Source organism: Nannobrachium achirus, assembly GCF_963921795.1.
Source record: "Nannobrachium achirus genome assembly, chromosome: 11".
NCBI classification, from domain to species: Eukaryota; Metazoa; Chordata; class Actinopteri; order Myctophiformes; family Myctophidae; genus Nannobrachium; species Nannobrachium achirus.
In genome coordinates this window covers 23,345,858-23,372,098 of record NC_137820.1, presented here as the reverse complement: position 1 = coordinate 23,372,098, position 26,241 = coordinate 23,345,858, and the positions used below count along the sequence as shown (strand labels likewise).

Below are 26,241 nucleotides of genomic sequence, written 5' to 3'. Positions count from 1 at the left end.
TGCCCTGGGACGACGGATGTGAGGTAGATGAGAAAAAGGGTGGGTGGAGGGGAATGGAGGGGGAACAAGGATGAGCTTGAGTTTGTTGGGAGAGAAGGTGGGGGGGGGGGGGGAGAGAGAGTGGATAGAGGATGGAGTTTGATGGGGAGCAAAGGATGGGATGAGAATGGGATGGCAGCTGGAGACACAGGGAGCAGAGGGAGGAGGAGGACGTGCTCTGAATGGACGCAGGGCGGATAGGAGTTATGGGGGAGCCTCGTAAGTCATTTCCCCCAGGGGGCCATCTCGTCTCCTCTCCCCTCCGCTACACTCTCGGAGGCATCAGTTAAAAAGGCTCTATAAATAGCCTTGGACAGTGAGCAGCACGTTTCTCCAGTCAGATAGCCTATAAATACATGCAGCTGCTGTCACTTCACATCCACTCTCCTCTGGACTCATGCCGCCTTGCAGCTCCAAGGGCTCCTCCTGCTGGGGGATCCTGCAGCTGAGAACAGCTAAGATATGGAAGTGAAGAAGAAGAATGCATGAGGTGTGAGGGTGGTAGGTGGGACCAATATGAGACATGGGGCTACTAAATACTTACGTTTGAGAATTTATTTTGGGTGGCACTTGTAGTTATGCAACACATTGCACTGCCGGGCATTCATTAATTTAGTAGCCTCTACCACGTTTTTTCTGTGATTTTACCTTATTTTTGACGGCAACAGGAACACACCATGTGACCAGATGTAAACAGAAGCTGTCAGGAACAGCTGCAGACGATCGTCTTTTCTTTTACCCGGAAAAGAAAAATTATAACCGCGATCATCCGTGCTTTAGTTGCGGTCTGTAGAAAATGTATTATTTTTTTTTACCAAGAACGCAATTTGGGAAGGAAATCCGTCAATCCGAGATTTTTCTGAATTTCATAACATTGGTCTAGACAGAACAGAGCGAAGAATTTTGCAATACTATCATGTTGCATCATGGGAATTGTATTCATTGCATCACTCACGGGTGCGGGAGAGTGCAGTTTATAAGGTAAACCACCGGAAAAGCTTTTAGTCGGCCATGGTGGTGAAGCGTTGTATTCCGTTTGATGACTTAAGAAGTCGTCCATGTCTATGGTTAGTAGTGTATCTTCCTGCAAACAAAAATTGCCACAAAATAGTACTGAAATGATATTTCCCATAATATATCAACGCTAATGAGCTGTTCTTTAATTATCATCGGGTTGGGGTATTAGTATTAGAGTCCCAACTGTGAATGTGAGGGGATTATAACAGGTTATTGTGTTAGGAACAGCTGTGATTTGAATCAGTTTCATTACTAGTTTTCTGCATTGTAAGGTTGTAGATCTGCTATTTTAGCTGTTTCTAGAGAAAAACTAATACTTATTATTTTTTGCTATGATATGATGACATGCCCAAAATAGTGATGCCAGGTTGAAAGGGGTTAAGACCAGACCCATTGAAAGAGAGTTACGACACTCTTTGATCTTGCTGCATAAGGTTGGGATCGGGATTCAAACCCGCAACACGCTGTCAGGCTGGCATTGCAGCCGAGTGTGCCCGGACTGCCACGCCGCGGCCCGGGCCCAGAAGTGACTTTTCATGTCGTACGATGTAAAGGTCAACTTGCAGAGAATTTAAACTTAGTTAGTTGTTGTAGATGTTGTAGATATTATTGCAGGGTTCCCCAATTAGTTTTCCCCAAGGGCCGAATTATGTCTAGGGTACCAAGCCGAGGGCCACAACATTGCAGTGGGCGACCGTGGCGTTCCCACTACTCCAGCGACAGTTTTCGTCGTTGTCAGGTGAAAATATTCTATGTCCAAAACCGTTTGTTTTGAATTTATCATTTTAAAATGATTTAAACTAGTGAAAACAGCCGATCTACAAGCACACAACGCCTCGCGGTGCGAGGCGTTGTGTGCTTGTAGATCTGCTGTTTCACTACTTTTGTGCGATGGCCTTGTATGATTTGCGAAAGAACGTACAAATTTGGAGATACGAGATTTCCACCCGACAACGACGATATACTAGTGTTGTTGCTGCTCTTATACCACCATTATTACTGGGGTTGGTGTGGGCCAGACAGTAGCCCCCCGCGGCGCCGCAAATGGCCCGCGGGCCGCCTATTGGGGAACCCTGTATTATTGTATTTAGTCTTGTCAAAGTTGCATTATTGTTGCATTTTATTTAAGTCTAGCCTAAATAGTCTCTAGAGAAAAAGGAAATGAAAATGTAATCCAAATAGCCATTACTTATTAAAAAATGCATTGAATGCCAAGTTAGCCAACATTGACTCAGTTCTTCATGCACCCTCAGTGATATAATATTAATGACTTTGGAGAAAATGTAAACATACATCAATGTTTATGTATTATGGCAAAAGCTGTGATTATGCCGGTGGTTCTCAACCTTTTCTCGATCAGGGCCCACTTGAAAATCATGAAAGGATTCGCGGCCCACCCATCTGACCAAGAAGGGTGGGCCGCATGCATTTTTCAGAGCATGTTCATTTAACCCATTCAGAACGGATACACTATATTGTGTATCATTATTTTATGCTTTAACTATTGAAAAATAGCAGATCTATAAGCTCACAGCGCGGCACCGAGTGCCGCACTGCGAGCTTGTAGATCTGCTATTTTTGAAAAAACATGAAAATTTGAATTTTGACCCGATAATATAAGTGTCTTTTGAATCCTTCTAAGGTTTTTTGAAAAACCCTATGTTTCTATGTCAGCAATCTGGCCGGCCATCGTCAAAGAAAAGGTCCTTTTCACTTAACTGGAGCTCAGTTAGTCTGTTCTTGAGAGACTACTATGTCAGTGGTTCTCAAACCTTTTCATGTGAAGGACCCCCAAACTGATATTTATTTGGCCACGGACCCCCATCTCAAAATATTTTGTTCCAGGGACCCCCCCAGATGCAAAATTTGAGTTACAAACGTTCGCTTTGAAAATACATATATTCAAAGATTTGCACTCATTTTCACGACTTTTTCCAAAAATAACACCGAGTGCCCGCTGCGAGCTTGTATATCTGCTATTTTTCACTGGTTAAAGCATTCAATAGTTCTAGACCTAAATGGGTTAAAGGATCAATAAAACGATAGTGTTGCGGCTTGGATCAAGGGACCCAACGCAGTATACTTTAAATGCTTATGTATTGCTATCACTATGAAAACACTTTTCAAGGTAAAACAAAAATGTACTATAAATATACACATTTCCTTTACAACATAAAGAATAATAATGTTATATTATCACTTTATTTGGGGGCTCCTTGCAGTACGCTCGGCCTCGTGGCTGACCAGTGGGCACCGGCCCGCATGTTGACAATCACTGGATTAGACAATGACTATGATGATGTACAGTATTACGCCAGTATGGTTCTTTTAAGATAATGAAGTTGAATGACGGTGGATCTAATGAAGATCAGAGTGGTAGTTATGGCCATGCTGTGTCTAGCATGATGCAGTAACATAGCAGTAATGTGATGATCCACCAAAAAACCCACTTAATATGTACACTAAATATCTTCTGATGGGCAATGCGGATGAAGTACAGCTGAATTTAGTTGCACGTAAATTACAAAGCTGTACACACACACACGCACGCACGCACGCACGCACGCACGCACGCACGCACGCACGCACGCACACACACACACACACACACACACACACACACACACTGTAGATGTGATGATGAAGAGGAGGATTATTGCAATTATGATGATAATGATGAGAGAATGAATGATGGCGATGCAGATGGTGGATCAGATTACAGATGATTTTTGACTCTTATGCTTTACTTCCTCTGTGTGTGTGTGTGTGTGTGTGTGTGTGTGTGTGTGTGTGTGTGTGTGTGTGTGTGTGTGTGTGTGTGTGTGTGTGTGTGTGTGTGTGTTTGTGTGTGCGCGTCGTGCGTGCGTGTGTACAAGTGCTTGTATGCGCATGCATGTTTGTATCTGTGTGTGTGTGTTTGTGTGCATATGTGCATGCGTACATGTGCTTATTCTCACTGTCATAATGATGATTCTGTTACTCGGTGTTGCAATTTAATGAGTTGAGCTGATAAATGAATAATGGCTCCGTTACACTCCAATCTCTCTTGAGGATTTGTGCTCATGTGTGCTTGTATGTGTATGAGAAGGAGAGAGGGAGAGAGAGACCAAAGAGAGCATTATGCCTTCCCACGGAACCCTCTCTCTTAAAGGGGTGTTTTGCCTGTTGGTTCTTCACTCCTGTTAAAGGGGCGGCGGCTGACATGCTTTGATGTGGTTCTATATTCCCTGCAGTTTGATTGGCACACTGGATTAATGTGCTTCAGACAAGGGGGAAGCGGCATGGGAGCTATAATATGAATTTCATTACACGAGAAGTCGAGAATAGCACATTTTGAACATGATTAATGAATCAGATATGTTTGCAAAGTGCTCTCCGTGTAAAGCGTTGGGCAGACGTCATCCAGTCTCGTCTCTTGTTCTTTTCTCTTAATGTCATCCTCCAACGCTGGAGCCAAGCATGAAATGAGGCTCCTTTTAAAGCCCCTTTTATATATTTGTGTTCCTGTCTCCTTCAGTCAGTCACGCACGCAAACACACACGCGTGCACACACACAAACAGACAAACACTATACCTCTTCTAAAAGGGTGATTTATACTTAGCTGCGTGCTAGTGCAACCAAGTATACCAACCAAGTATAAATCAGGCTTAAGATTAGGGAAAGGGTCTTCAACAGGGGGTCCGGGACCCCAAGAGGGTCCTCAGAGTTACTGCAGGGGGTCCTTCAAATCTTTGTGTGATAGAAACCTTTGTTCTCCTTTTTTATATGAACTACTTGAACCCTAGTGTCCATATTCTGAGAACTTTAGCCAAAAATAGCAGATCTACAAGCTCATAATGGCACGCGCTGTGAGGCGTTTTGAGCTTGTTAGATCGTCTATTTCTGGCAAAGACGTTTGGTGTAGAGGGGAAAAAGAGCAGACTAAGTACAGAGTGAAATGTCAAGTTATGTATTGACGATTTAAGTGGTTAAATACGTATCTGAAAACACAAATTGACATGAATCCAAGATACACTGATGATGTTGCAGTCAAACAATGAAACTATATGGAATCTATGAGAAGGTTGGGGGGGGGGGCTGCTTCATCTCTCTCTCAACCAAGGGGTCCTTGGCTTGAAAACGTCGAAGACCCCTGGATTAGGGTAATGTGTGTGGTGATTGGCCAGGTGCTTACTGAGCATCCCATCTTGTGCTGTGTGATGGCACCTTCGAGAGGCGCTACTCCTCTGTTTACTCGGTGCCATCGTTGCGATTCTGAGCATGCTCACACTTAGGCACAGATGTGCATGCAGGTATAGAAGGTTACCAGGCAAGATACAGAATAGGTGGGCACATCTGGGCACCTCAATGTAAAATTGCCTATTCTTTCCAAAATGTTAAAAAATAAAATGTTTTGGGGAAAAAAGTCTTAAGTCATGTAAAGTATACATGATGTGAACATGCACGGTCATTATCCTTTTCCTACTTCTTGTTTATGCCTCAAAATGACTGGATATAGAGGTTTTGTAGCTATTTTTAGCAATTGTAGAAATATTAGACCTTAATTGTCAAATGTTTAAGAATGTTCTAATCGTGTATACTTTACTTTACTTAAAACATTTTCCAAATATTTAATTCTTTTACCTTTTTGGACAATTTTACACGAGGTGCCCAAATGTCCCTAGTGCCCACCTATCCTGTTACCACCAGGCAGACACAGTTGAAATATCTCTTGTTTTTGCATGTGTCTAGTCTACACGTGTTTGTGTGTGCATGTGAGTGTCTTCATACTGAGACCTACGTGTGCGTCCAATTTTGTGCACAGTCTGTGCACAGCACACGTGCGTGCATGCATGCATTCATGCATACAGTATGTGAATTAGGTTACCCCCACTGTCAGCCTCCACCAGTCAGCGCTGCAGACTATTAAAGGCCCATTTCAACCTATCAGGGCTGATTTCCATCACCACAGGAAACACCTCGGTACCAGGGTAATTCCTCAATGTCACCCAGACACTAGCTCTGTGAGACACTTCATCCACCTTAACAGCACTATCCTTCTCCACAGCCACTACTAAACTGACACACAGACAGACATTGTTTTACCAGCCCAGGCGGACTAGATTTAGATGTTCATTGTTAAGTTGTTAATCCTGTGTTTATATTAAATCCACCTGTAGTAAAGTCATCTTTTTAGTCTGGTTTCAGCTCCGTTGAATGGATCATTTTGGCGTTGGGCGTCAGGGCCTATTAGAATTCAGCAACTTTCTTACTCCCCTCAAATGCTATTGAGAAACAACAATGATTCCCTGATTAGTTTTTTTCACGTAATCTTGTGATTTGGTGAGAATGGCCTGGCGCTGTCATTTTGTGTGAAGTCTTTCTGAAACCTTGCTGGAGCTCTGGAAACACTCTCGAACAATCAGAGACTGCAGTATGTGCCCAACCAACTCTGGCATTAGCTCATTTGCCCAGCATGAAACTGGGCTAGCAGCTCCATCTCACAGCCATCCCACACACTGTCTCACTGCCAGCCGTGGCCAGACAATTGTGTTGCAGAGGCAGGGCGTCCTCCCCTCTCCCACAGTGATTTGTCCAGAGGAGGTGACATCCAGCGGCTCCTGGTCTCCAGATCTACAAGCCCTCCACTGGGCTCAGGCACGGCCTGGCCAATCACGGCCTGAATTACTCTGGGGGAGCCAGGTGTGAGCTCTGGCGACAGCCGCTGATTGATGAAGTGCAGAGGCAGCAAAGGGGTTGGAGTTGGGGACCTCGGAGACGTGACTTACCAAGCAGGCCGTGTTTGCTAAATGACCTTGGGCTCCGTTGTCGCAGGAGGCGCTGCTCGGGCATCGCGGTGGACAACCAGGAGCGCGCTGATCTGCTGCTCTGAGACCCAGGGAGCCGATGATGACATCAATATTATGATTTTATTTTGTATTGTTTTGCAGGGCAGAAGGTAGACGTTGCAGCTTGTTGCCATGGCTAGGCTGCGTTGCCAGGGCGCTGGCGCGCTGTCGTGGCAGCAGACACTGCTGTCAGAGTGTTGTGTTGGATCTCCTAAAGTCTGGGCTTTGTAGTGGAAATGAGCGTTTGTGGGGTGTACATCCTTCCTGTCGTAGCTCTCCGACAGAACTTCTCTCTGGCGCTCTGTTGCTCCGCTTTCCCACTGCTATGGGTTAAAGAGGTGAGGTGTGTGTGTGTCGGAGGGAGGGGACAGGGGAGGGTTGGAGGGGGGAGAGGGAAAACAAGGGGAAGAGATAAAAACAAGACAGAGGGAGACGTGTCGTGGACCAACAGAAAGTGAGGGAGAAACAAAGGTAGAGGACGATGAGGTAAATTGGAGAGAGAGAGAGAGAGAACAAGGGAGCCTTTTAATGGAGGAGGAGGTAGAGATAGAGAAACATCTGGTAGGGGTAGATAGATACAGAGTACGTGAACAGAGGATGTGGGAGAGAGAGAGAGAGAGAGAGAGAGAGAGAGAGAGAGAGAGAGAGAGAGAGAGAGAGGAGATTCAGGTGTAGTGAAGCAGACACCGGTGCTCTCATTGAGATTCCTTGTATTCTCTCTCCTCTCTTATATTACTGCCATGGAGCTGTGATTGCTCTGTACTGAAAAGGATATCGTTGTTGTCGGGTGAAAACCTTGTATGTCCAAAACCGTTGCTTTTGCATTTATCATTTTTAAAATGATTTGAACTAGTGAAAACTAGTGTTTTCACTGCTTTTGTGCGACGGCCTTGTATGATGAAGCAGGGCTTTACTTTGCGAAAGAAGGTATACATTTGAAACCTGGAGATACAAGGTTTCCACCCGACAGTGACGATATACTGAAAGAAAGAAAGGGTAAACAAGTTCACGCTTGTGAGCATTACAGTATTACACTGTGTTTTTTTTTCTTCTTCTTTCGTTTGTGTGTTGTTTACACATTACACAGTGTTGTATTTTAGGGTAAACCCGTCATGAATGAGCAGCGCAACACTAAATCACATCAAAGTCTTTCTATCCATAAAAAAAGAAATAGCTAAATGGCTCCCTCTGCTATACTCGTCAAGAAATACTCTGCTACCCCTCTTCTGCTGTACTGATACTAAGCCTTGGGGATAGTTGCGCTATCAGATATGTAGCTGGATGGTTTAATCCAGGGAATTTATCTGTCACTAAACCTAGGGGGATTATTCAGTCCGAGCCTCACAGCTATTCACCTTTGGGAGGATATTTATAGATACGTACTGTTTGTCTCTATTACCAGACACTCTGAAGACACTAACTCACCGCAAAGGCTCTAAAGAAACTTAGGTACTGTATAACCGCAGAACGCAACATTCCTATATTTATATTCTTTAAATAACACACAGTAAAAAAACAACCTTGGTGCTAAATTTAAAACCGAGGAGTTTTACTGTGTAGGTAGGTGTTGGTACCGTTGCAACCATATCCTTGAGGAAACCAAGACATTAAGCTGCAAGCAGCGTACGCTACGCACGCGCACATGAGTGTCTATTACTTCACTGTCCTCCTCCACCCTTTTATTATGTTAATCAGACCATCAATATTCTATTTTTAGCAGCGACCCCACTCCACTCTGCTCTTCCCCCCTGGTGCCTTCCCGTACAATTGCACAAGCGCAAACACACACGTATGCATACACGTGCACAAACACGCTTCCTCTAAGAGACATAATGCTTAAGCATTCACATGTTCGTATGTGTATACAGTGAGGCTCCTCCACTCTCTCTATCTCTTTCAATATTATATTTTCTTCCTTGACTGTCTCTCTCTTTCTCCATACTGTAACTCACTCTTTTCCATTCGGTCGCTGTATTATTTAGCAAAGGTCTTTGTCTGTCCTCTTATCATCTGACACACAGCTGAGTTATTTCAGTACTCCTCTTATTTTAGCCTTTAACTCCAAATGGACTTTCCTTGTCATGTTTCAACATAATCTCTCTCTCTCTGTCTCACTTTCTTTCACACGCACACACACACACACACACGCACGCACGCACGCACGCACGCACGCACGCACGCACGCACGCACACACGCACACACAAACACACACTGCGCAGACACTCCCAGCAGTGTGAAAATCTTCTACTGTATAGTGTTCAATCCTTGTGGCTGGGGGCAGGTTTGGAGAGGATATCTTCCCACCATAAAGTGGTAGTTCCAAAGCCTCTCTTTGCTATTATAGATATAAACCATTTAAACACTGAAGCCATAAATTTCTCTGCTACTCGTTCTCATCGCCGTGTCGCATAAAAGAGGCCTCACTCCATTGGCTGATTGCGGCACAGTGAATTCTCTCCTTCTCTTTTTTTCCTTTTTTTTGGCCCCGGGCCGACTTTATCATTTATTAGCAAGGACACCACATCCAATCAATACCTTAGAAGCAGCGCTGGGGACTCAAGGGAGGCATTGCTGGTCTCCACTTAGAACGAACAGTGCTTTTTTTTCTCTTGTGTGAGTGTGTTTTTTCTTTTCTTTCATTTGTGCTTCAGAGAGCACCTGTACAGACCTGTTCTGTGCCGGCTCATTCATCAAAGCTCTGCTTGGGATTAACTTTTACTGGACCCTTCACTGAGATACAAGAGGGAAGGAGAGAGAGAGAGAGAGAGAGAGAGAGAGAGGAAAGCAGCGAAAATGTATAAATGCAGGCCTCTTGCACGTGTAATATAAAGGCTCAGACACACACAGGTCTGCTGACCCTGGGTCAGTGCCAGTGGTCACATTAACATATCGCTGAACAATTTTTATTCATAATAAAAAAGAACGATTTTAAATAGTGAAAATAGCCGATCTACAAGCACACAACGCCTCGCAACGCGAGGCGTTGTGTGCTTGTAGATCTGCTATTTTCACTAGTTTTGTGCAACAGTCTGATAAAGTGAGGCAGGGCTTTAATTTCCGGAAAAAGAAACTTGCACATTTGAAACTTGGGGATAACGAGGTTTCTGCTGGACAAGACAGTGGCGATATGAAGTCCCCAATATCTCCCAGTTTTTCTGGTCGGCATCACTCGCAGCAGGGGGGATTGGAGAGGTGGGAAGAGAGAGAGGACGCACGGACGGACGGTTGGGGATGGGCTGCGTGCGCAGCGGGGCAGCAGAACACGAGGAGGAGGAGGAGGTGAACGGGAGAAATGAGAGAAATCTCACGGAGGAAAAAGTGTGAAAGAGATGGAGGAAGTGAGGAAACTAGTCAGCCTATCTCAAGGCCGGATAGTTGATCGATATCTCCAACTTAAGACCCACCAAGATGATCCAGAGAGGAGAGGGAGCTCTCTCTCTCACACACACACACTCTCTCTCACAGTCTCTATCTGTATCTCCCTCTCCTCTCTCTCTCTGTCTCTCCCCCTCTCATCTCCCTGCATGTGGAGGGAACTTTGGGATAACAGGCCACTGGTTTGGGTCATCAGTATTCCAACTGGCTTTCTACTCTTACTACGACGTGGGCAGCAGAATGAAATTATTCTTGGTAGATCGATTTGTGTATGCTGCCTGAGGAGCAGCATGCAAACCATATCTGACCACAATGTGTGTCTGTTGACTACTGACAAGTTGCTGTTGCTTTGTTTTCACATAACAATTACGTGTTTTGTGTGTGTGTGTGTGTGTGTGTGTGTGTGTGTGTGTGTGTGTGTGTGTGTGTGTGTGTGTGTGTGTGTGTGTGTGTGTGTGTGTGTGTGTGTGTGTGTGTGTGTGTGTGTGTGCGTGCGTGCGTGCGTGCGTGCGTGCGTGCGTGCGTGCGTGCGTGCGTGCGTGCGTGCGTGCGTGTGTGTAGCGTTCATTTGAAGACCGTTGTTAAAAATACTGCATGACCTCGCACTGATCCATGGAGTATTCAATCAGGCATTCCGAGAGTGTTAATTCTCTGAGAATGTAAAAATGGACAGTTATTTCTTTCTGCTGTTGCTGGGCCATAGATGCACCGAAGGCACAGTTATTGTTATAGTTAGTTACACACACACACACACACACACACACACACACACACACACACACACACACACACACACCTGCGCCTCTGTCTTACGTACAGTATGTGACAAGTGCTGTGGCATTAGTGCATCTTGCTGAACTGTGATTGGCTGGGAGACGAGATTAGTGTCGTCACAGTGGGTTTTCTAGCACCGCCCTACAGTGGTGAAGATGAACACACAGCTGCTGCACAGATGCAGTGTTTAAGAGTGTTGGTTAACCCTAGAAGGGCCAAGGCAAACAATTCCAGACCGTCACATACTGTACGTTGACAGGCGGAGACACGCACAGGCACACGCACACGCACACATAGTGTCTGAGAGCGTAAAAAGTGGACCCGTAAAGTGGTTGGATACTAGTTAGTGTCACTGAAAACCCATTCCTTGTGTATCATTTCCCTGCTCATTAGATGCTGATAAGCTGTCATCTCTTATCTCCCGGTAAGCACCAGTAAATGCAACATACCGGTAGTATGTGTCCAGTAGAACCTCTATGGAGTACAGCCGGTGACAGCTGATCAATAGAGATCTAATGATGAAGATATCACACTCTGGGAGAGCTGGAGGATCCTGTGCTGCCGGATTACACGATTTACCCACTGCTCATGGTGAGAGAGAGAGAGAGAGAGAGAGAGAGAGAGAGAGAGAGAGAGAGAGAGAGAGAGAGAGAGAGAGAGAGAGAGAGAGAGAGTGTGTATTTGTGTCACCACCTGCTGTTCTACACAGGATCTCCTGCAGGCAGCCAGCAGCCTCCCCCCGCCCCCCCCCCCCCCCCCCCCCCCCCCGCTTGAATTAGATGAAAGCAGTTACTTACAGTTTCCCATGATTCTCAAAGGATTGAACAGTACTGTATACCCTGCGGCTTATGTACTGGACTGTACTGGACTGTACTGTACCGTACCGCACCGTACCGTACCATAACGCACCGTACCGTAACGCACCGCACCGCACCGCACCGTACCGTACCGTACCGTACTGTACTGTACTGTACTGTACTTCACTGGTACTGTACCGTACTTGCGGACATAATCTCCGCAGACTTTGTGAGAATCAAATATGATGATGATCACCTCTTCAAACCTGTACCAGGGTGCACCGAAGGCACAGTTATTGGCAGGGTCTTCAACAAAATTAACAACTTGAACCCTCGCATCCCAATTCTGAGCCGAACTTTTATCAAAAATATCCGATCTACGAGCTTGTAGATCGGATATTTTCTGCAAATAGGTTTGGTGTACACTGTAGAGGGGAAAAAAGAGCAGACCAAGTACAGAGTGAAAGGTCATGTTTAGTAAGTAACGACGATGTATTTTAAGTGGTTAAAAGTCTGACAGAAAAACACATCAACCCAATCCTAACAGACTGATGACGGTGCTGTCAAACAAGTTTATGAATCTATCTATGAAATCGATGAAAATCTGTATCACACGTTTATACATTTGTACAATATGCTTGCAGGGTTTCCTGCAGCACTTTACAGGCCAGGCGCCCCGCCCCGCCCTGGCCTGGTCCAAAAAAAACTTTTTGGACCTCCAACAATGTACTAGCCGAGTGACATCTGACATCGGTCAAGCCCTCGCTTCCTTCAACAGCATGTCTGGCTTATAAAAGCCTGACTTATGCTTTGTAGACTCGTACAATGGCGCTGTGCGCCCGGACACAGCCGATCTCACAAAATAGGAGTTTTTAAGCGACAGTTCGACTGAGAGCCTGAGCAAGCTGTCGTTCCTCGCCTATCAACTCAATCGCCTCATTTGGCCGTGCTCCAATCAGATCAATAAGAGCTCATTGACTGTGTCCCTTTTAGAAGAACTCTATTCCCTTTTCTTTCCCAGTCTCACTTAGGGATGGGACGATACGTGATATTATCGCTTATCGTGATAAAAAACACTCACGATAATCGTATCGTGGAGATTTTATTTATCGCGATATAGTCCTCCATGATGCACTGGGATCAATTCACCTTTTCTTTGCCGAGCTGCATATCCGGTGCCACTTAAACCCTCTATAATTGGTAAAAGGTACCTATTATACGTACTCGATACAGTCTTTTTTTCACTCTCTATCAAATGTCTTCGTCATAAAAATAGCTGATCCAATGGTGGATCAGCTATTTTTTAGCAAAATGTTCCGCCCCAGGATAATGGATTTTGATTATGGTGATAATATCGTAAATCTTTCTTTTGTCACAATAATCGTGTTATGACATTTTCATATCGTCCCATCACCAGTCTCACTCATGCTGCCTGTTCAGATCAACCGCCACCTCCCCAACAACGCCGGCCAAAACGGAAAGGCACCACCGCGGCTGGCCGTATTGTATCTGCAGGGGGGGCTCCTTGCCATCCATCATGCAGGATCTGATTTGATTCTCCTCCTGCAATGGGGCCTGCTCCGTCCAAAGTGTTATTACTCTGCCATGTCAGATATCATCTGTGGTCATACCAATACATATTATTGCATTCATGTCAAATAACATTTATATTCATATCAATAAATATGATTGCATTCCGTCCCATGTCGCAAAGTCTCCGTGACGTGTCTCGGATGTGATCTTCTATTTTCGGCACGCGACACCGTCGCGCAATAGCGCATAACGTCGTTGTCGGGTGGAAAAAAACGTTTGTGTTGTATTTATCATTTTTAAAATGATTTAAACTAGTGAAAATAGCCGATCTAGAAGCACACAACGCCTCGCACCGCGAGGCGTTGTGTGCTTGTAGATCAGCTGTTTTCACTACTTTTGTGCGATGGCCTTATGATGAAGCAGGGCTTTACTTTGCGAAAGAATATACAAATTTGAAACTTGGAGATACGAGGTTTCTGCCCGACAACGACGATAAATCAAACATCAGACAGTCCCAGAGATGGAGGGGGGGGGGGGGGCACCTTGGAGGCTCCCTCTCTCCATCCGCATCCAGTGACTGCTCTCACAGGCGTGATCAATGGGGTAGGGGGAATAAACAGCAGCGGTCTTGAGTAGAGCTGGCGTCGAAAGTCCATTTGGCAGCGGAACAAACACAGCACCTCATTAGAAGAGAGAATCCCTCCGCTGCGCCCGTGGTTCTGCTGCCATGGTATAGTACAGCCGTGCCTCAATACACCGCAGCGCTGATGAGATCTCTGGAGCCGGGACTCGCACACAGGCACCTAATTGGTGCAAACGGTAATGTGGTGCTTCTGCATTCCTGCTGCTCTGACAATAATCCAACGGCGGGGCGTGCTGCTGTATTGTGTGCTGCTGCTGTGCTTGGGGTTTTTGAATTATGGTACACAAAATTGGCGTATTGATTTGTTCATTACTGAAACATCGTCGGGATTGGCTCGTAGAGATTGAGTAATGGCTCCGACATACCGTTAAAGCAGCTTTTGCTATATTGACTCACACACAGGCCAGTTTTCACTCTTGTCTCACTCATCTCTGTCTCACAATCACACACTCACCCCTCTCTCTCTCTCTCTCTCGCTCTCTCTCTCTGTCATACACACACAATCACGCTGGCACAGATACAGATACAGTGTATGCACCTGCCACTCAAACACACGCGCCAACGCACCATTGAGTGGTAATGGATTCCATTGGCTATCAGAAAAGCCATCAGCTTCCTTTCTCACCATTCCATTTATTTCCCCTACTCCTACATGCTCTCCTACATCTTCCCTCGTTCTCTTTTCCAGGGCACCGCTCACCTCTTCCTTCTCTGTTCTGCCCTTTCTGCTCAGGTTTCCCTTCCATTGGCTGGTGATAATGTTGCTGCCTCTCTCTCTCTCTCTCTCTCTCTCTCTCTCTCTCTCTCTCTCTCTCTCTCTCTCCAGGTACCACCAGGCAGCCCAAGGAGGGGGAGGTGCCGGGGGTGGACTACAACTTTGTGAGCGTGGAGCGCTTTATGGAACTGGAGCAAAGTGGTGCCCTGTTAGAGAGTGGAACCTATGAAGGTAAGCTCTAGGGGGGGGGGCTGTACAGGGGTGTCGCACCAAATTCTGGGCCCTGGGTACAAGGATTCACAGCTGGCCCCCCCATGAATGTTCTTCATGGGGGGGGGGGGGGGGGGGGGGGGGGGTTAACCCATTTAGTCTGGGAATGCATTATTACGCATTATTTTGTGCTTTAACTATTGAAAAATAGCAGATCTACAAGCTTGTAGATCTGCTATTTTTGAAAATCGTGAACATTTGTCTTTGAATATTTCAAATCCTTCAAAGGTTTTTTGTAAAACCCATGTTTCCCATCTCAAAATATTTAGTTCCAGGGACCCCCCAGAAGCAAAGTTTGAGTTACAAATGTTCGCTTAAAAAAATACATATATTCAAAGATTTGCACACATTTTCACAACTTTTCAAAAATAGCAGATCTAGTGCCGCGCTGTGTATCTGCTTGTATATCTGCTATTTTTCAATAGCTAAAGTATAAAATAATTAAGGCCCCTCCACCTTGGGCCCTAGTAACTCAGTCCCACTTTTCCCCCCCCTTGTGACGCCCCTGGGGCTGTGGCCTCTCTGGAGAACGCTGCACGCTCAGGCTCAACACTTCAACACCTGCTAGACAAGTCCATGTGCTCTGGGAGCCGAGATGGGAAACGGGAACACCAGCTTGAAGAGAGTTTTTTTTTTTTTTTTTTTGCTCTCACCGTTTCTATGTTTAAACATGGAAAGGATACATGTACCTGAACGGCTGAATTGTGTCAGGGTCTGGTCTGTGAGGCGATAAGGCGATGCCAATTACACACACAGGCACGCATGCACGCACGCACACACGCACACACACACACACACACGCATGCACGCACACACACATACACATACACATACACTTAATAAGACATTTTTAACACACAATGGTAGATGCACAAAGTTGGCAAACTCAACAACGTACATTTTCAGTCTCAGTTCACAGATACAAGAAGAAGCATCTTCTTCTCCATACTGCCAATCATCGCAGACGTTGAACAAGATTTAATTACAATTTACAATTGCAATTTAGGCATTTAGCAGAGACTCTAATCCAGAGCGATATAAATTACATAGAATGCAGAGAGTGTTGTGCCTCAGGAAACCAGGATCACGGGTAAACCAAGAACCTAGCATCAGTCTAAAAACAACATGCTATCAAAATAAAAGGCAAAAACGCCTTAGCTCTTGGCTTGGGCATTCCTGCAATCTGCAGGCCTCTCACACAACTAGTTTGTGGACATTACCAAGGCTGCCAAATATGAACACGAGCAATTTACATTTACCCTCAGGCTGTATAATGGTAGGCTTGAGACGTTGGCACTTAAGCACCTTGGTAAACAATGGTTCTTCCTTACTGTGGTCGAATGTACATCCCACTTCTAGAATAGCCACTTCTGTACTGTCATCAACAACAACAACAACATCGGGTGTATTATCTATAACACCTGAAAAGTATTATATTCACTGTTGCACAGTTTTAATATAGTAGTTTTAGCCCGGTCTGCAATCACCTTGCAGCCCCGGCACCATAGCTACAATACCAGTCCATTTGTGTGTACCACTCTCTGTCTCTCCCCATTTATGTCTCTCTGTTACAGGCTGAAAAGGCTAAAGAAAAGGCTAAAGAAAAAAACATAGTAGTTTTGTTCTGCACATTTTTGCTGGTAGATTTTAATAAGTGATGAAAAGTGTGACCTTATGCCCTCGACCAACAAATCAGCAATTCTTTCAAGCCTGCCAGCTTTGTATATGTCCTTATAAACTGTACACAGCAGCCTTTCAGCATAATGTGACATAGTTTCAGTAAGTGGATTATGGTTATGGGGCAGGCAATGTGGAGAAAGTGTGTTAGGGGACTACAGTGTCTTGCTGGAAGGATCTGTAATAAGGCTCTAACTGTAAAAATGACTATATCCTCATCAACTGCATACTTTTTGAATATTGTGTGAGAGACATTATTATCATGAAGGCAAGCTAGCTTTCCTTGTAGTTTTAAGCCAGTCCAGTGTTGTTGCTGTTGCTGTTTTTGTGACATTACAAGGTATCTCCATGCACTAACTGATGAATGTAGGGACGGCCGATATTGGCTTTTTTACCGATAACCAATATTCACCAACCCTTAACCCATTCAGGCGGGAACACATTTTAGTGTATGGGAGGGGCTACAGTACATGTACAGTATGTAGCAACATATTTGTTTTTGTAGGCTAATTTCTGATTTAGGCCTAACTATAGGTTAGGCCTAAATGGGTTAATATCCGATATCAACCGACACCAATAATGATCAGATAACAACTTCACATCATAAAATAAAATAGCTATACCTAGATTAATGATGTTCTGTAATCTGTATGCTATCATCCTATGTTTGGGCTTTCTTATAAACCCCAGGAGACTTGGCTCTCCCTTTGCCAGGAGCACTTTCTCTATTTCAGGGCTACTCAACTTAAGATGGCTCAGGGGCCACTCAGCAAAATACCAAAAGTCCAAAGGGCCGCAAGCTAAAAATGACGGTCCCATTTTGGACATTTACAATGATTTTGTAACACACTTCATGACAAGTCTAATAATTAAGGAAACACCCAGAAAACAGCCACATTTCCATCTATATAAGCCAGGCCAAACCTCATTGAACCAAAAGATTGTCACGGATGGAATGAAGAAATGATCAAATGTTATCAAATTAGGCTTTATTCACAAAATGTGAAGTGAAAATTAACAGAACTAGTTCAACCGTAACCGCCCCTGTGTCTGGGTATGCAAGACTAGTGAACTTTGGCAATGTAAAGGTTTGTTTTCTCATGCCAATAACGCTCCTTTTCATTAATAGGATGGATTTAAAATAAATAGACGTTTATATTCAATCACTCAAACCCCAGCATCCCTATTCTTGGGGGACATTCACCAAAAATAGCCGATCTACAAGCTCACCACAAGATGCATTGTGAGCTTGTAGATCGGCTATTTTTGGTTAAGAGTTGTTAAAAATAAAAGTAACTCAAGTACAGTTCAACTCAGCCAGTTGTGGGCTTCTGTGCTTGTAAAACAGTTTGATGCTTTGAGCTCTCCTTCAATGAGCAGTTAGTTGTGTTTAAGCTCAAAGCATCAAACTGTTTTACAAACTACTGGCTGAGTTGAACTGTACTTGAGTTATTTTTCCATACAACAACAACTCTTAACCAAAAATAGCCGATCTACAAGCTCAAAATGCATCCTGTGGTGTATGTCCCCCAAGAATAGGGATGCTGGCGTTTGAGTGATTGAATAATAAGTATTTGTCCATTTATTTTAAATCCGTCCTATTAATGAAAAGGAGCGTTATTGGCATGAGAAAACTTCCCCATTTGGGGTACAAGCATAGTTCCCTGGCTGCTACGATCTGTTGGAATGTGTGCACTGTCTGTCGGTGCTGACTGGCGGAGTCACGGAGGCAGAGACAAGTACGTCTTCACTAGCCTAAAACATGACGGTCCGGGTCGCGAGCGTTCATATCGCACGACCGTCATGCGTCTCCACTCCAGTGAGCCCGACTGTGGTTGTCTGCCGCCTGCTGCAAAATCTCCGCAGATTTGTCTGTCTGACCGTCTCGTTGTACAATAGATCTAGTGTAGCCACCTGCATCTCCGCACAGCTGTCTGTGCTCTGTGCATAATGCATTGACTCGACTGCATTCGCTTCCTGACTACGGAGTCCACCGAGGCTCAAACATCACCGCATTTTGCGTTGCGCGTTAACTTTGACAGGCTTAGAAAAATCATATTTTTATTGGCATGATCATGACGGGCCGCACTAGGGTGGATCTTAAATTACCTTTTTTAGATTTTCTTGAGTCTCACCCCCCAATTATGTTCCAATGTACAAAAAAATGCTTTGGTTAAAATTTGGTTGAATTTCAAGCATATTTAGAGGTAGCTCAATCAAGTCAAAGATTGTACATTTTATTGGTCAAAATCGAATTGCACTGCAGGCACATTTAAGTTATACATTACACATTATTCTTATACTAAGCACAGAAATTATATTTTTTAAGCTTACAAATCTAAACACAAATCTGATTACATGTTTGTCATATGTCAAACCAGAATTAATGTATTGTAGGAAATAGCAAAGCAAAGAATGACAATTGCTATTTTTCATTTAACGTGCACAATGACATGTCTTTATTGCACACTCTTCAATCATACTCACAACACACAACAAGTACACAGCCCCACTTCCTTGTTTACCCCCAAAAACCCCGAAAGTCACTGCAGTATAGCAATTCAGTAGTTACTGATCAATTAAAGTTTGTTTACGGCTATCGGAATACTTGTGCCGATGGTTCTGCACAATTTGCAGCAAGTATTGGAGTTGGGACTCATCTTTAGTAATGAGACCACAATATTCTTGTATTAGGTCAACCCCACGCTCTGCATGATCATTGACAACATTCATTGCCTTCACTACAGCCAGAGCTTCTTGGTAGTCTACCCTGGGCTCCCACTCATCGGGATCAACGTCAAGGAAGTCATCTGGGAGATCCATCATTTTGAAAAGCACTTCAATGTTCTTCCTTGCAATTGTTCCAAGGTCAACAGTAATTCTCAGTTCATGATCTTCATTTCCATCTTTCATGGCTCTCACCATCAGCCTCTTCGTTTGCGCGCTCACTTGACTGTCAAACAATGCAAGTCCGACAATCTCTGGAGCAAATACCATAAGTGATTGGAACACTTTTGAGAAGCAGCTTTAGACACCTCAGCATTTATTGATGAATATTCCAGCAACGATTTTAACAGCTGCCAAGTAATTTAGTGGAGCGCTGACAGCAACAGGTGCCATCATCCATGCCTTCACATAATTGCAAACTGCAAAAATGCACAAATCCATGCATGCTTTTTCTTCCCTGAAGGTCAGTTTGAATTGGCCATGAAACATCCAGATCTTCATACAATAAATAACCTTTGCCATCCAACGGGCATGATAGGTAGCTCCTGGAGCTCTGAACCGGATACCTCGAGCAGCGAGGTATCCGGTTCATCAATAAATGCTGAGGTGTCTAAAGCTGCTTCTCAAAAGTTTTCCAATCACTTATGGTGAACAGGGGCATATGAAGAGAATTACTGTTGACCTTGGAACAATTGCAAGGAAGAACATTGAAGATTTTTTCCAAGGTGCTTTGAGTGGGAGCCCAGGGAGGACTACCAAGAAGCTCTGGCTGTAGTGAAGGCGATGAATGTTGTTAATGATCATGCAGAGTGTGGGGTTGACCTAATACAAGAATATTGTGGTCTCATTACTAAAGATGAGTCCCAACTCCAATACTTGCTGCAAATTGTGCAGGACTATCGGCACAAGTATCCCGATAGCCGTAAACAAACTTTAATTGATCAGTAACTACTGAATTGCTATACTGCAGTGACTTTCGGGGGTTTTGGGGGTAAACAAGGAAGTGGGGCTGTGTACTTGTTGTGTGTTGTGAGTATGATTGAAGAGTGTGCAATAAAGACATGTCATTGTGCACGTTAAATGAAAAATTGCAAATTGTCATTCTTTGCTTTGCTATTACCTACAATACATTAATTCTGGTTTGACATATGACAAACATGTAATCAGATTTGTGTTTAGATTTGTAAGCTTAAAAAATATCATTTCTGTGCTTAGTATAAGAATAATGTGTAATGTATAACTTAAATGTGCCTGCAGTGCAATTCGATTTTGACCAATAAAATGTACAATCTTTGACTTGATTGAGCTACCTCTAAATATGCTTGAAATTCAACCAAATTTTAACCAAAGCAGTTTTTTGTACATTGGAACATAATTGGGGGGTGAGACTCAAGAAAATCAGAAAAAGGTCATTTAAGATCCACCCTGCCGCACAGACATGCGGAAAGGGCCGCATGCGGCCCGCGGGCCGCGGGTTGAGTAGCGCTGCTCTATTTCATGTCAAGCCTTGTGACGTTATACAGTATATCCACATCATGTTTAGTATAAGGAATCCCCCCCTGTTAGACATGCTGTAGTTAGAACAAGTGTTTAAAACATTTCACACATCATCTACATTAATGTTTCCAGTTACAACGGATGTGTGCACATTTAGATGTTGTTAAAAAGTCAGTTGGTGTGGATTTTAAAATACTGCCAACCACCTTGTGTGTACTGTGTCTGAAGCTTGCATGCTTCTGGCATGCGCACACACATGCCCGAAGCATGTGTGTGCAAAATACTATTTCAACACAACATATAAGCATAGTACAGGCAGATGTTTTGAACACAGGCATACACATTTTACTGCAACTTCTACTGTGTGTGTGTGTGTGTGTGTGTGTGTGTGTGTGTGTGTGTGTGTGTGTGTGTGTGTGTGTGTGTCTGTTGGGTGGTTGCCATATCCAAGTCATGTCAAGGCTGTGCATCTGTTCTGCTACACTGTCAGGGATACAATCTACAGATGGAGGATTTACTGGTTCATTTGCCCAGTTACTGTTCATGTACGTGTTTGTGTGTGTGTTTGCGCGCACATGTGTGTGCACGTCAGTGTCCTCAAGTGTGCCCATCATGTGTCAGTTTGGTATCCTTCCATCTGTGTGTTTTTGTACAGCGTTCTTCCGCTCGCCCCACTGGAGGAAACATGTCTTCCTGGGTGTCATCTCTTAATACCCCAAAAAGCAAGAGAAATGGCCGGAGTTTGGATGTTATTTTTGTATGTTTGTTCTATGTTCTAGCTTCTAGAACATATTACATGATAAAGCTGATGACCATTAGAGATACTGTTCCTACGAAACAGTGTGGGCTTGCTCGTACTATATTCTGCAGCGTGCCAACTGTCATGTGAAGCTCAACCAATACTCGAGCTAACACCACTCCCAGATTTTCCACACCTCATTGGCCAAGAGCCCTGCCTTTGTACTGTCTGTGACGGAACTCACGCGATGGAACTCACTCTATAAATAATGAAGATAACATACTGGTCTCGCCTTTCAGGCGAGCCCACAATTAAAAAAGTGAATGTGAATTACACATTGACACCCAGGACACCATTTCCTCCAGTGGGTAATTGGACGCATATTGGTCTGCTAGCAATTGCCCACTGGACTCGAGGAAACGGTGTCTTGGGTGGCAATGTATAATTCACATTCACTTTTTTAATTAGAATTTGAATTTGAATTTACAAAATATACAGTATATGGTGCATACATATCAACACACATGAAGTCACACACATATCCTGTTATTGTGACCGTCAGGTCGTAAGTTACTATGCAAAGCTCCACCGGCTGTCCCTCCCACCGTCCATCAGTCAGTCCCTCCGTCTGTCCGTAGCGTCACGTCACACTTTTGCCACACTCGTATCTCCCGAACCGTGGCCCCTATCCATGCCAAACTTTGCACACACACTCCTTTGATGAAACTCACAACCTCCAGATTTCTCACATGGCCCTCTTCTAGCGCCAACACATTGCAAAACACATTTTTGGACACTGCTCCTACAGATTTTGGCCTAAAATCATGCAAAGCGGTACACAGTATCTCTAAAGTCATGTCATCAACATGGATCTGTCCCCTTTCCCATATTCCCTCCTGATTGGCTACGATTGCCTTCTAAAGTTTGTGTATGCGACCTGAAGGTCGCTTATCTTCCGATCAGGGAGTCTTACTAGTCAGTCAGTCAGTCTGTCTGTCTGTCTGTTCCACATTGTTCTCCTCATATCAGTGTGTTGAGCAATTGATCGTAACTTGCTCACAGGCAAAATGTAAGCTGTTTTTGTGTAAACATCGGAGTTGATGGGATCTGTTGTCTCAGATACGCCCTGTTGTCATGGTTACAGCCCAGCAGGCTATGGGATCTCTAGTGGCTGGCTACATTTGGCTTACACACACACACACACACACACACACACACACACACACACACACACACACACACACACACAGAACGGCAGAACAGCCAGCAGCTACAAACTTATAAAGGACTTTAATTTAGGGTCCGCGTCCACACACACAGCATGAGCCAAAAGTCTGAGATGCGTCTGGCTGCAGCCGCGTTCCAGCAGGCAAGGTCGCCCATTCTGCACCCACAAAGTCTGGATAGTTTGGCTGCGCACTTCGACGGGTCTGGACTAGTATCTATTTACACATACCTGTACATATATAGGCTACACTAGCCTGGAATCTAGACTGATTCACTCCTTTCGTCTGACTTTTTCTCTCACTTTGCATCAGACAAAAAATAAATAAACTGTGTCGTCATGAGTTGGATCTTTGGTGCGATGTACTGTAGGTGTGTCATACGATGAAGTATAAAATAGGGCTTAGGCTAGTACTGTGAACACTGTGAACAATGTTACAGAGTGTGTCCGTGGAAGTGTGGCAGTGGTGTGTATGTCAGAGTAGGTCTGAGAGTGTATGCGGTTACTTCCAGAGGTGGGTGGGTGTGTGTGTGTGTGTGTGTGTGTGTGTGTGTGTGTGTGTGTGTGTGTGTGTGTGTGTGTGTGTGTGTGTGTGTGTGTGTGCTTTTAATACAAAGCGACTTACAATAAGCAGGTAATACATCAATATAATAAACAAGATAATATGTCAGTACATCAACAACAATACAACAAATGCATAGGAATATCAATCTAGAAAAAAAAAAAAACATAGGTAGACCACGCACCTAATCAGTAAAAGACTTCTAAAACCTAAAAATGCTATCTAGCTTCATGATTGGTCATCGAGGGAAGGGGAGTGTTACAGTAGTGCTATGGGTTTAGGTAGAGTCTGAAGAGTATGTTATGTATTGCAATGCGCAGTGCAATGGGCAGTTTTCCCTAGGATGGCAGGGGAAGAGGAGAGATTTTATTGGTTCACTCAGTGTCCTGTGTATGTGCAATGTTTACAGCGAATGCATAAATCAGTAAAAAACAAGGCTGATATCGCATACCTTTCATGACCTTCTACCCAGGGGGCAAAGGAAGGTGTGCTGCATTTGCCCCGACATACAAAGTTGTCCACCAGAAATATTATCTATGACCCAGTAGGATCACAACCTATATGGACAACCCGGTCAATTTGTACAACAAAGTCCAATATGGCCGCCTTTAGTTTTAATGGGAGGGTGAATAGGGCAAAATTTTAAACTGAGGGATATTTCCACGAAACTTCACAGGTTGATCAATGGTATACATATGAACATTTTTTGTATTGCAAGTTTCCATGAAATCCAATATGGCCGCCACAATATGGCCGCCATAATGTAAGGACCCAGAAAATAGGGTTTGCCTCTAACTTCTGAACCAGATGAGCTAGAAACACAAACTTGGTGTCTATTTCATGGTGTCTGACCATGGGAGACTCGATGGAATAGCTAATTTTATTATTGGGTGTGTCTGGACCTTTATTGTGCATATTTGCAAGATGGTGGACCCCCAAAATAGAGCTTTAACATAGTTTCTACCATGATTGTTGACTGCTTTTGCAAATACAAGCAATATGAATCCATTTGCTAAGATTTATGGCACATAAGGGACTTCTACCTGTATTATTCTTGAGTTTGCATGTTGTCAAAATGACTGTAAACGATATATTATATTTCCTGTCCGATTCTACTGTATGTAGTTGTAGCAATGACTTCAGATAAAATCAGAGACCAAAACAATGTATCTTAGAAATTATTTTTTAATTAAAAAAAAAGAAAAAAAGAGAGATTATCTCAATGAAATTAATGCAACTGCCTTTTTGGGTCTTTCACACATAGACATGCTTATGCTTTCCAACAACTTCAGCTTCAGGGAAATTATAATGAACACATGATTAAAAGTTTTATCTATTATGGCTGCTAGAGCAGCTCTTTTCAGGTGCAGGCCAAAGGCATTTTCTGTAGGTGGTAGCAGCTTCAACAGGGTTGATCGGTTATTTAGGAACTTGTACACTCTCAGCTTTGCCAGGTCAAAGTCCTCTGAATGGTCAGCTTTTGATGCATATACAGCTATTGTGAGGTCTCTAACCTGATTCTTGACATCCTCTGAGAGGGAATAAGAGGAATTTTCACCAAACTCCTGAAGTGCAGGGAGATCTAGACCCATGCTGGTCTTGAACCATGCCTTCTTTCCAGCATGATATAGGCACATCCTTTAACAGCAGACGTTGGTACCGTTCAGCGATTGCTCCAAAGGCTTCACCTTTCTGAAAGGACCAATGTCATACACTTTTGCTGCACAATATACAGCTCCTGATCCTCAAGAGTTTTTTGCTGTCTCTGAAAACAAAGCAAACCTCAAAATGAGACACTTAAGTCTGCTCTTGGTACAACCCATCTTTACCTGAGTGGAGGATTTAAAGAAGAGACAAGGAGTGTGGTGATCAAGGAGGGGTGTGTTGTTGATGTCCCTGCACTAGAGTCAACACAACAGGAGGCCGACACAAGGGTAATTCTACACACCATCTACATCTGTCCAGGCTCACAAAGTTGACAGAGTTGTCATCCATGCTAATGACACAGACATCATTATCATGTGCCTATATCATGCTGCCACCCACCTCCTAGACCTTCCAGAGCTGTGGGTGAGAACAGAGCAGGATGCATATCTTCCTATCCATCACATGGTCTCAGCCCTTGGACTCGCACAGTGTCGTGCCCTGCCCTTTATTCACAGCCTGTGTGGCAGAGATACCACCAGCTATCCCTTTTTCACTGGAAAGAAGGCATGGTTCAAGACCAGCATCTCCCTGCACTTCAGGAGTTTGGTGAAAATTCCTCTTATTCCCTCTCAGAGGATGTCAAGAATCAGGCTAGAGACCTCACAATAGCTGTATATGCATCAAAAGCTGACCATTCAGAGGACTTTGACCTGGCAAAGCTGAGAATGTACAAGTTCCTAAATAACCGATCAACCTTGTTGAAGCTGCTGCCACCTACAGAAAATGTCTTTGGCCTGTACCTGAAAAGAGCTGCTCTAGCAGCCATAATAGATAAAACTGCACACATCGCGAAGCCAGAGATCCCTTGCTTCACTGAATATGGATGGTCTCTCAGTGATGGGAAGGCAGTCCCCTGTCCATCTACAGAGCCAGCCTGGCCTATATCAATGGACAAGGCAATATCATGTAGCTGTATCAAAGGCTGCCAGAAAAATTGTTCATGTGCGAAGAAGGGAATTGCATGCTACTTGGGGTGTCGTTGCCAAGGACTGGAGACAAGATGCAGCAGGATAGGTACACATGACAGTGATAGTGACTAGCAATTATTTGCATTATAATGCAGCCTGTTTTAATCATGTGTTCATTATAATTTCCCTGAAGCTGAAGTTGTTGG

General features: G+C 44.1%; 1 protein-coding gene across 1 annotated transcript in view; it reads left to right on the top strand.

Annotated features, from left to right (window-relative positions):
* Window positions 1–26,241, top strand: part of magi2b (membrane associated guanylate kinase, WW and PDZ domain containing 2b) — a gene marked incomplete at both ends in the record, with an annotated part of 136,674 nt that overhangs the window by 38,269 nt on the left and 72,164 nt on the right. Inside the window, one exon of the mRNA XM_080737815.1 lies at window positions 14,835–14,954. Within this exon, the coding sequence (XP_080593941.1) occupies window positions 14,835–14,954 (120 nt within the window). The remainder of the gene's footprint in view (window positions 1–14,834; window positions 14,955–26,241) is intronic.